Genomic DNA, 11,994 nt, shown 5'->3' with positions numbered 1-11,994 from the left:
GACATTTTAGGCGAAGCACAGAGAGGTGATCACCCTCGACCTGAGAAAGGTCAAAGCCCAAAGAAACTCTGAATAGGTACAAACAACACACTATCTCCCCTCACTCTCCACTCATCATCTGGCCTCAGGGAACTCACTCTGTTCTACCAGAGGGCAGCAGAATTGCTGAGAATCTCTGCTTTTGAAAAATACCAGGAGAGACATGGGGGGGAGATTAAAAAGAAAACTTCAGAACGCTTAAACAAAAAAGCATGTCCATGTATGTTATAGAGGATGGTATCTGGGAAATGGCTTTGATTTTGGTTACAGGTATCCCTTTTGAAGCTTCACTACCCATGTCTCCATGAACAGATCCCCAATCCAGCCTCAGCAAATGTCCAACAGCAGCTCCATCAGGCACTTCCTCCTGCTGGCATTGGCAGACACACGGCAGCTGCAGCTCCTGCACTTCTGCCTCTTACTGGGCATCTCCCTGGCTGCCCTCCTGGGCAATGGCCTCATCATCAGCGCCGTGGCCTGCAGCCACCACCTGCACACGCCCATGTTCTTCTTCCTGCTCAACCTGGCCCTCAGTGACCTGGGCTCAATCTGCACCACTGTCCCCAAAGCCATGCACAATTCCCTCTGGGACACCAGGGACATCTCCTACACTGGATGTGCTGCACAGCTCTTTTTCTTTGTGATCTTCATCTCAGCAGAGCTTTCTCTCCTGACCATCATGTGCTACGACCGCTATGTGTCCATCTGCAAACCCCTGCACTATGGGACCCTCCTGGGCAGCAGAGCTTGTGCCCACATGGCAGCAGCTGCCTGGGCCACTGCCTTTCTCAATGCTCTCATGCACACAGCCAATACATTTTCCCTGCCCCTGTGCCATGGCAATGTTCTGGGCCAGTTCTTCTGTGAAGTCCCACAGATCCTCAAGCTCTCCTGCTCCCACTCCAACCTCAGGGAACTTGGGCTCATTGTGGTTAGCCTTTGTTTGTCATTTGGTTGCTTTGTGTTCATTGTTTTCTCCTATGTGCAGATCTTCAGGGCTGTGCTGAGGATCCCCTCTGAGCAGGGACGGCACAAAGCCTTTTCCACCTGCCTCCCTCACCTGGCTGTGGTGTCCTTGTTTATCAGCACTGGCATATTTGCTCACTTAAAGCCCCCTTCCCTGTCCTCCCCATCCATGGATCTGTCAGTATCAGTTCTGTACTCCGTGGTGACTCCAGCTCTGCACCCCCTCATCTACAGCCTGAGGAACCAGGAGCTCAAAGCTGCAGTATGGAGACTGATGACTGGATGATTTCAGGAACATTAAATTTCTGGCCAATTTCTGAAAATCACTTGTAATAAAAGTAATTTTTGATATTTCTTGTTGCTTTCATCTTGGTTGTTCTTTTGCTTCATTTGACTTAATATTGTCCCCAAAGAAATGTCCAGGTTTGTGCCATTTTTTGTTAAGTTTCTCTCCACATTCCCTATGGCCACAGACTGTCAATGATGGGCTAAACTCTTGATTTTATTTAAAAGAGATAAAGGATCTCCCAGCAGAGTTACCCTTTTGTTGCCTTCTCTGGAGCTGCAGCAGCAATGTCTGTGTGCAGAGCTGGGGGCAGATCAGTGCTGGCCCAGCAGCTGTGCCCAGCAGCAGCAGCACTTGGTGTTGCCAGTGCTGCTGCTGTGGCCCTGCCCCACTGCCCTGGTGGCGCTGGTGTTGCTGTAGGGCCTGAGTGCTCTCGGGGCCGGGCACAGCCCTGGGGGTGGCAGTGCCAGAGCTGCAGCAGGGACAGGCCATGGGCACTGCTGGGGCAGTGCTGACGCCTCAGCCCAGGGCCTGGGGGCTCCAGGCTCCTTGCCCAGGCTCTCTCAAGAACACAGCCAGGCCAATGCTCAGCACAGAAAACCCCTGTGAACAGCCAAAATTTTCCCATGTGACTGTTCAGCCACCCTGTCCCCAGCCTGTAGTGCTGCAGGGGATTTTTGGCCCAGCAAGGGGTTGCCCAAAGTGAGGGACCCGCATGTGGTCTTGTTAAACATCACTTGTTGGATTTGGCCCCTGGATCCTGCCTGTCCAGGTCCCTGTGCAGAGCTCTCCTACAATCCAGCAGATCCACACTCCCAGCCAACTTGGTGTCACCAGGTTTCCATGAGGCCCCAAAGTGTCCTAACGGTCTCCATGATTCCATGAGGCCTCCTAGTGTCACAATGTCCCTTTGGTTCCTTGGGAACCCTCAGTTTAACAATGACCCTTGGATCCCTAGGCCATGAAGTGTCAAAATCCATCTTTGGTTCCATGAGGTCTGGCAGTGCAGCAATGCTCTCCTTGGTTCCACAGTGTCACAATGGCCTCTTGGTCCCAAGGGCAACCACAGTGTCCAATATGTTTCCTTCATTCCAGGAGTCCCTGAGGAGCAGCAATGGCCCCTTGGTTCCGTGGGGCCCTGCAGTGTCACAATGGCCCCATCATGAAAACCGGGTCCTGCTCTGTTCCACAAGGCCCTGCAGAGTCACAGTGGCCTCTTTGTTCCATGAGGTCTCAGAGTGCCACCATGAATTCCTTGGTGCTGTAGTGGCACAATGGAGCCCTGGTGACACAAGATCCTGCACTGTCACCAGGGACCCTTAGTTCCATGGGGCACCACAGTGTCACAATTGTTCCCTCAGTTCCCAGAGTCCTTGCAATGGAGCAATGGCTCCTTGATTCCATTGTCCCCAGGCTCTCCCAAGGGTCTCCTTGGTTCTGCAGTGTCACAATGACCCCTTCGTTCCACAATGCCCTGCAGTGTCACAGTGGCCTCTGTGGTTCCAGCAGGACCCAGACTGCCACCATGGACTCCTTGCTTCCATCCAGCCCCACAGTGTCACAATGACCCTTTAGCTCTGTGCTGCCATGTCGTACACAGTGTCACCATGGTCCTCTTAGTGCCACCAGGCCACGCAGTGTCACATTGGCTCCTTGCTTCCCCAGGGCCCTGCAGTGTCACAATCATCAGAGCATCAACCAGACTGAAAAAGACCTTGGAGAGCATCAAGTCCAAGCTGGGACCCAACACCACCTTGTCACCCAGGCCATGGTGCCGAGTGCCACATCCAGTTTTTCCTTAAACACGTCCAGGGATGGTGACTCACCCACCTCCCTGGACAGCCCATTCCATTGCCTAATCATCCTTGTAAGAATATTTCCTAATGTCCAGCATAAATGTCCCCTGGTGCAGCTGAAGGTGGTGTCCTCTTCTACTGTCACTGTTCCCCGAGAAAAGACTGCAACTCCCACCTGGCTGCACCCTCCTGTCAGAGAGTTGTGGAGAGTGATGAGGTCTCCCCTGAAGCCTCCTCTTCTCCAAGATAACCCCATCTCCCTCAGCAACTCCTCACAGGACTTGTGCTCCAGCCCCCTCACCAGCCTAGTTGCCCCTCTCTGGACATGCTCCAGCCCCTCCACGTCCTTCCTAAATTGGTAGCCCAGAACTGGACACAGCACTCTGGGTGCTGCCCAACCAGTGCTGAGCACAGGGGAAGAATCCCTGCCCTGCTCCTGCTGGCCACACCATTCCTGATCCATAGGAGTGCCAGGGGTTAGAAGAGGGAAATGGTGGAGAGGGAGTGGGGACAAAATGTTATTGATTGTCAGCCATGAACGGTCTTGATCTTCATATCTACTCAGACTGCATTAGAAGGTGCTGGGGGTCAATATCAATTGGTCATTTCTGATATCAATCTATGGTTGTGGTTTGAGACAGTGACAGGAAGTGAGTTTTTGTTTTTTTTTTTTTGGACATGCTGTGGCCACCAATAGGTGTTCAGATTTTAATATTGGCACCTGATGTAGCCACTGAAGGTCGGACACGCCTCTAAGAACACACAGGGGTTAAAAACCAGAGCTGCTCCCCTGGGACTTCGGAGGTAAAGAGGTTGGATCTCCCTCTCCTGTTCAGCTGCTGCTGCTGGTCGGGGGAGAGGCAGCCTGCAGTAGGCCTGGGCCTGGACAGAGAGGGGGGATGAAGAGGCCCTTGAGGATGAAAGGGTGGGGAGCACCAAGAGACATCGAGCAGCCACCCCCCTCCCAGGAGAGAGAGAGAGAGAAGGAGAGCTGGGTCTGAATTTGATAGTAGCCGGCCCAGGAGGACAAGGAGTGGGGATGTGGCGAGAAGGTGCCTGGCAAGGCAGCGTAGGAGTTCCAGAGCTCTCAGACAAGCAGAGACTGAAATTTTTAACCCTTTTCTTGCATGATAGAAACCTTGCAAATGCTGATCCTCCTAGAGCTGAATGAGAAGAGAGATAAGAGATGAGATAAGAGGGGATGGGCCACGAGGGAAGTGGAGAAGACTCTTGAGTGGGGGAGGAAATGACGGAGTGGCCTTTTGGCTGGACTTTTCTTGTGTGGCCATAGACGGAACCATTTTTTTTTTTTCCTGTGACACAGAGACTGCATTTAGGGGGAGGCAGTGTCTCAGAACCAGGAGGGTTCAGTGTGGGTACACCTCAGCCCTAGGGGGTGCAAAGATTTGGGGGGACAAATGTCACGAAAGAGAGACTGTGCGTTTTTTAGAGTGAGACAAGGTATCATTGAAAGACAACCCTAGAAGCAGATCTGGTCCATGCACAGTAGTGAGAGCACTGAGCATGGAAGGAAGGTGTCATGATAGCAAAAGGATTTTCCGCGTGATGCTGAGTGACATGGAAGCACACGAGGTTTCAACAGTGTTTCCAGGGGAAGCCTATGGTGCAAGAAAGACTGCTCTCCTCTTGATGAACTGAAGATTGAGTATTATAAAGTGTGGTGCTGGACTGAGAGTTAGTGATTTGGGAGAATGTATTGCATTGGGAAATTTGGTGGGGGGAGGAGGAAAATGCTTTTGTAAGGTTTTAATTTTCTGTGTTTTTTTTTTTTCTTTTCTTTTCTAGTAGTTAAGTTAATAAAGTTTTCTTTATTTCTAAGTAGGAGCCTGCTTTACTTATTCTGGGTCACATCTCACAGCAGACACCAGGGAGAGGGTATTCTCATAAAGGCACTGGCATTGTGCCAAGTTAAAAACATGACATCTATAAACAAGAAAAAATTCAGGACAAAAAGTTCACTCTGCATTGTTTTCAATTTAGTATATTCACTTTGAATACACTTCTGAAATGTGCCTAATTAACCAAAGAAGAATAGAAAACTTGACTTATTCCATGGGGTTTTGCTTGTTCAGGCATTTTGAACAAATGTTCACGAGCTTTTCTTACCGAATTACTGAACTTAAGAGCTCAACAAAGAAGAGGCCTCAGGAGTAGAAAAATTTATCAGTAACCTCCAAGTGGCTGAGGATCCATGCCCCTCAGAGCAGCAATGAACAGAAATGGGCACAGCTTTGTGGCTGCCCCACTTTGGCATGGGCCCTGGGCCTGGAGCAGGAGCAGCTCTTGAGGGGCCTAAGGTCAGGGCTCTTGTGCTGCCCTGGGCAGATGGGATGGCAGCAGGGGCTGCAGAGCTCTCAGCATCTCAGGCAGAGGGGAGCAGGACAACCAGGGAGCCTCCTTTGGCCTTGGCCAAGCACCTTCCCCCATGGGTGGGGCTGAGTCCTGTGGCAGCTGCAGCTGCTGCTGTGCCCTTGCCAGGGGCTGAGGCCGTGGGGCAGTGCCCAAAGTAGCCTGGCCTGAGCAGAGCTGTGGGGCCAGAGCTGGCTGGGCTGGGCTGGGGAGAGGCCCTTGGTGCTGCCCAGAGCTCAGGGCAGCTGGCAGAGCTTGCAGGGAGCTGGGTCGGGCTCAGAGAGCCTGACCCAGAAACCGTCAGTGACCATCTCAGCCTGGCTGAGCGTGCAGGGGCCAAGAAGAGCAGCCCAGGGTCTACAAGTTCTCTGTCTGGGAGCTGAGCTTGTGAGCCCCGAGCCCCCCCAAATGCTGGGGCAGCACCTCCAGCTTCAGAGGAGATGTGACAGGTGGGAGCAGAGACAAATAATTCCTGCTGGATTGTTTATTATGTTTGCTTATACAGGTGACCTGGATCCATATGTAGAGGAGGAGTTTTTTGTCAGATACACTGGTGGAGTGATAAGAATAATATTTTTTAGCTGAATATAATATTTAATGGAGAATACACAATAAGGGGAAAAAAGACACATATGATGAGTAGAGCATCTGAGTTTTGAAGACCGTGAGACTCGTTGATGTTCCAGCAGTAGCACCTGTTCAAATACTTTCCTCAGGGCTTCCTTGAGATGAGGGTGACCACAAGAGGCCAAGGCCAGCCAAAGCTCTCTGTCCTGGCAGCTTTTATCTGGGAAATACCCTTGCATATAGGGAATTTTTCAGGGGGCGTATTCATTTTGGCTGTGGGCACCTGTATGGACAGATGGTTCTTTTCCATAGGAAGGAAAGCATGGAGCCCCAGTTTTCCAGAGGCTGATGAGAGGCAGCCCTCAACATTCCAAGTTCAGCTGGACCTGTCAGGTGGTCCCTGGGAGGCCAAGCCGGCCAGATCTGTTCCATGTTGCCTTGGTTTCACAGTGCTCTGCAGTGTCACAATGTTCCCCTTGCTTCTGAAGTGTCACCATGGCCCTGTGCTTCCATGAGTCCCTGCAGGGTCACAGTGTCCCTTTGATTTTGTGGGGCCCCACAGTGTCACAATGGTCTCCATGATTCCATGGGGCCTTGCAATTCCACAATGCTCTCCATGGATCCATGGTGACCCGCAGGATCACAACGGTCCTTTGGCTCTATGAGGCCCTGAAATGCAGCAATGGCCTCTTGGTTCCACAAAGCCTTCTTGCATCACACTGGCCCCTTTGGACCATGCGGCCCAACAGAGCCACAATGATATCCTTGGTTCCACAAGGCCCCACAGTGTCACAATGGTCTCCACAGGAAAGAAACTACAGAGCACCCATATTCCAGGGGCTGATGAACTGCAGTCACCAGAGGCCAAATCCAGGCCTGTCTGTCTGTCCTGGCAAGTTTTTCCTAGAGAACCAGTTGGATATTTGAAACTTTGAATGTTGAATCCAAATTTCAGCCCTTTTTGCCTGGAGGAGAACACCAGATCCTTTCTATAGGAAGGAAATCACGGAGCCCCTGTCTTCAGAAGGCAGGTGAGAGCTAGCCCTAAGGAGGCCAAGGCCAGCCAGACAGGTCTAAAATGGCAGCTTTTGTGTAGAAGCAATCATTGGACATAGGACTTTTGGAAGTGGAATCCCAATTTTGGCCATGGGTACCTGGAGGAGAAGGATAGTTCTTTTCCATGGGAAGGAAAGGGCAGGGCCCCAGTGTTTCAGGGCAGAACAGAGGCAACCATCAGAGGCCAAGGCCAGCCAGAGCAATCTGTCCTGGCAGCTTTTGTCTGGGAGAAACCCTTGCATATAGGGCATTTTGGAGGAAAAGTATGTGTTTTGGCCACGGGTGCCTGTGCAGGAGGGACAGTTCTTTTCCATAGGAAGGAAAGCACTGAGCCCCAGTGAATGAAGGCAGGTGAGAGCCAGTTCTCAGAAAGTTAAGGTCAGCCAGGCTGTTTGGTAAAGCATTTGTCTGGCAGCAATACCTGGGAATTGCTGCCAGACAGATATTGGGAATTTTGGAGGGGAAATCCCGTTTTGGCCATGGATGCTTGAATGAGAAGGGCAGTTCTTTTTTATCTGAAGGAAAACCCAGAGCCCCAATGTTTCAGGGGTACATGAGAAGAGACCCTCGACAAGCCAAGGGCGGTTGGACCAGTCAGGCCAAGCCAACCAGACCTGTTACCTGTTCCTTTGGATCCATGGAGCCCTGCAGTGTCACACTGGCCCCTTGTTTCCATGGGGCCCCGTAGTGTCACGATGGTCCCTTGCTTCCATGAGGCTTTGCAATGTCACAGGGGTCTCCTTGGTACCACAGTGTCACAATGGACCTTTGGTTCCATGGGGACTGAAAATGTCAGAAGGGTCTCCTTGGTGCCATGAGGCCCTGCAGAGCCCCTTGATTCAACGAGGTCTCAAAGTCTCAGAATGGCCTCCAGGATTCCATGAGGTCCTGCAATGTCACAATGGACATTTGGTTCCATGGGATCCCACACTGTTACATGGATCCTTAGTTCTACAGGGCCCTGTAGTGTCACAATGGCCTCCTTAGTTACATGGTGCCACACAGTGTGACAACTGCCCCTTGGTCTGCCAACACTCCATAGTGTCACAATGGCCCCTTGGTTCAGTGAGGCCTTGTAGTGCCACAATAATCTCCATGATTCCATAAAGCACCTGGAAAGACAGATGGTTCTTTTCCATAGGAAGGATAGCATAGGGCACCAGTTCTCCAGGGAGGGGGGAGAGGCAGCCTTCAACATACCAAGATCAGCTGGACCTCTCAGGTGGCCCCTGAGAGGCCAAACCAACCAGATCTGTTCCATGTCCCATGGTTCCATGGGACCCTAAAGTGTCACAATTTTCTCCTTTCTTTTTAAGTGTCACAACGGCTAGGTGCTTCCATGAGGCCCTGTCACAACATTGGTTTCACTGAGCCCCACAGTGTCACTGTGGTCTCCTTGGCTCCACAAGGTTCTGAAGTGCCACAAAGGCCCTTTGGTTTCACAAGGTCTCGAAGTGTAAAAATGGCGTCCACGGTTTCATGAGGCCCTGCTTTGTCACAATGGACCTTTGGTTCCATGATGTCCCAGAGTGTCACAATGGTACACTTGGTTCCACTGGACCCCTCATCCCATGGAGACCCACAGTGTTCACTGGAGTCCTCTTGGTTCCATGAGGCCCTGCCATGCTGTAATGGCTCCTTGGTTCCAGTGGGTCCCAAAGTGTCAGAACAGTCTCCATTGTTCCATGAGGCCCTGCAATGACACTGTGCTCCCCTTGATTCCAGAGAGCCCCACAGTGGAACAATAGAATCTTGGTTCCATGAGGTTCCTCAGTCACAAGAGTCTCCTAGAATCCACAGTGTCACAGTGGCCCCTTGGCTCCATGTGGCCTTGCTGTGTCACAACGGCTCATGATTCCATGAGGCCACACAGTTTAACAAGGGACCCTTGATTCCATAAGGCCTTGCAAAAGTCCATTGTGTCACAATGGACTTCTGGTTCCATGAGCTCTCACACTGCCCACAGCAGTCTCTTTGGTTCTACAGTGTCACCATGGTCCCTTTATCCCATGAGGTTCCAAAGTGTGAAATGGTCACCTTGGTTCTGTGAAGTTCTGCAGTGTCACAATGGACCCATGGTTCCATGAGGCCTTGCTGTGTCAGAATGGCCCCTTGGTTCCAAGAAGTTTCTCAGTGTAACAATGGTTTCCTTGGATCCACAGTATCACAATGGACCATTGGTTCAATGTGGCCCCAATGTGCCAAAATGGATTTTGGTTCCATGGGGTTCTGCTGTGTCACCATGGACCCTTTGTTCCATGAGTTTGCACAGTGTCACAGCTGACTCCTTGGGTCTGTGAGGAACCACTGACACCAAATCTCTGAAATATCAGAATAAGGCTCCCAAACACTAATTTGCTATTTCAGAGAGAATCATTTATTCAGGCTTAAGGTTCAGCATGGGATAACTCCTAACCTTATGTGGACATGGAATTCTACCAGTGTGTTGCTTATATACAGTCACTAAATGTGAACTACAATTTACCCATTTCCATAAAACCCACCCCAAGTTCCCAGATTCACTCCTTGTTTTCTCTATCCCTGCACCCTTGAGCCAGATGTCTTCTTCTTCTCTTCCAGCCATCCTTGCTGGGAAAGCAGCCCCTGCATGCCTTCTTCCTGTGCTGAAAGATCACAGGCAGGGTATGAACATGGAATGAACCCTTTTGGTATCATCCCAAGGCTCTGTGTGGGCAGGCAGAGACAAGCAGGAGGCAGAGCTGTCAGCAAAGGAAGGGCCCAGCCATGTGGGGCAGCCGGGGGATGCCAACAGCCTGCAGGGACAGAGGTGCAGGGCAGGGACACCGTGGGACAGCCTGGGCTGCACAGGGCACAGGGATGTGCAGCAGCTGCAAGACAGCCCTGCCAGAGCCAACTTGGGCAGCACTTTGGCCATGGCTGCTGGGCCTGGACCTGAGGCAGCAGCAGGAGACAAGTGACCCTTGCAGGGCTGGGGCCTCATTGCCTCCTTTTCCCTGCTCAGCAGCCTGGCAGGGGCCGCCCCATGCTCCTGCCCTTGCCATTGCACATCCCCACATGCCAGTGCCCATCCTGGGAAGAGCCCTGAGTAAGGAGGGAGGGACAGGATCTGCCTGGCCAGAGGCTGGGGCTCAGGCCTTGGCCCTTTGCATTCCTGAAACACATCCAGGTGTGCTCAGCACCAGAGACACCTTTGCCTTGCTTGTCCCCAGCTGTCCTCACATCCTCCAGTGTTCTGCTCAGACTGGAACCTGGGGACACTTTCTCAGTAGTGTCCCTCAGTGGGACCCATTAAAACTCCAAGAAAATTTGGAGTCTAAATTTTACTTTGAGTTGTTGAGAAGTTTTTTGAAGGACTGAGTCTGATGTAAAAAACAGCAAAGCCCTGAGAGGGTCATTAAAGTTTTCCTAGTCCAGTTATGAAGAAAGATTTCAAAGAGCAGTAATAAAATATACATTCCCATTTTAAAGGTTGTCTTTTATTAAATTTCTCTCTTTAGGGCAGAGGTGATTGCAGCATTCCGTGATTGATATTGACCCAGGGTCTCTCCTCAGCATCTCTGGCCTGCTCACAGAAGCTGTGCCTGGAGCTCTGACCCAGTGTGGACAACCTTGCTCCACATTGCCCAGCCCCATCCTGTCTGTGCTCACTGCCCTGGGCCCTGCTGTGCTTGCAGAGCTGGCTGCACCCAACCTAAGTGGGGTTTTCCCTTTTTGCACTTTTTGCAGTAATCTCAAACTGCTGAGTTTCCCCACTGCAAACAGACACACTGCTCCGGTGTGTGCCAGCCCCAGGTGCCACCAAAGGCACTGCAGAGCTGCCCTGGGCCAGCTGTGAGGGTGGATCATCAGCCCAAGCTGCACTGGGCCCCTGCAAGGGCTGTGGCCATGGGCACTGCACTGACCCCACTGCTGGGTTTGGCTGCCACGGCCACCGAGAGAAATGAAACTGTCCTTGGAAACACTGGGGAGGCCTGGGACCTAATGGGGAACACTGGAACGCTCTGGGAGACACTGGGACCTACTGGGAGTGACACTGGCGGATACTGGGAGAAACTGGGGACACTGGGGATATTGCATGGAAGACTGGGGGACACTGGGGCATCCTGTGGATGACATTGGGAGGAACTGGGAACAACTGGGAAAAAACTCAGGTGTGTTGGGAAAGATTGGGCTGCACTGGGAAGAACTGGAGGGGCACTGGGGTTCAACTGGGTTCCACTTGGGATGAAATGGACTTTACACGGGTTATACTGGTCTGTACTGGGAATGAACTGGGCTGTAGTGGAAGGGACCGGAGGAGGGTGAATTGGCTGTTCCCACCTGCAACGCATCCCATTTGCCGAGGCTCCAGCCCATCAGTAGTTGCAGCTAATTAGCACCTGGGATCCGGGTCTGGGGGCAGTGCCTAGATGGGCACCATATTTCTTTTTGCATACATCTCCCATCATGCCCCGCGTCTGGATACAGCCCCATTGAAGCCGGGACAACCACTCCCTTAATGCACTGCGCTCCAAAGAACCCCGGGATCCGCCCCCATATGTCCCATAAGTGTCCCCGAGACCCCCCAGGATCCCTCAGTGCCCCCTCAGCGCCCATTTGGGACCCCCGCAAAAGCGTCCCTGGATCCCCTGAGTGCTCCCAACCCCACAGATGCCCAGTACAGCCACTTCTGGGAATTCATCTCCTCTCATCCCCTGCGGCCCCAGAGACCCTCAGAACACAGTCCCGTGCCTAAAACTCCTGCTGTGACCCATGCCCTAAAGAGCCCGGTTAGAGACCCCAGACCTCCTCCCAAGGGCTTAGAAGACGTTTACGTTCCCCTCGAGGGCCTCAAGTCGCGGCTCGGACACAAAAGTGTCCCCCAAGAGCCTTCTCTGACCTCCAAATATCGTGTTCGAGCCACTTTCGGGACTACAGCTCCCATCATGCTCC

At 52.1% G+C, this 11,994-nt stretch overlaps 1 protein-coding gene across 1 annotated transcript; it reads left to right on the top strand.

Moving 5' to 3' along the window:
* The first annotated feature begins 373 nt into the window (after window positions 1-373).
* On the top strand, window positions 374-1,291 carry LOC134413718 (olfactory receptor 14J1-like). Its single transcript, XM_063147754.1, has one exon. It carries the CDS (start codon window positions 374-376, stop codon window positions 1,289-1,291), a length of 918 nt encoding a protein of 305 aa, XP_063003824.1.
* Window positions 1,292-11,994: the final 10,703 nt, after the last annotated feature.

This window comes from Melospiza melodia, unplaced genomic scaffold, assembly GCF_035770615.1.
Source record: "Melospiza melodia melodia isolate bMelMel2 unplaced genomic scaffold, bMelMel2.pri scaffold_48, whole genome shotgun sequence".
NCBI classification, from domain to species: Eukaryota; Metazoa; Chordata; class Aves; order Passeriformes; family Passerellidae; genus Melospiza; species Melospiza melodia.
The sequence above is the reverse complement of the archived record's forward strand: the minus strand, read 5'-3'. Positions and strand labels throughout refer to the sequence as shown.

Excerpts from the sequence above, each read along its gene's own strand:
- LOC134413718 (XM_063147754.1), top strand. The coding sequence starts at position 374 with ATGTCCAACAGCAGCTCCATCAGGCACTTCCTCCTGCTGGCATTGGCA.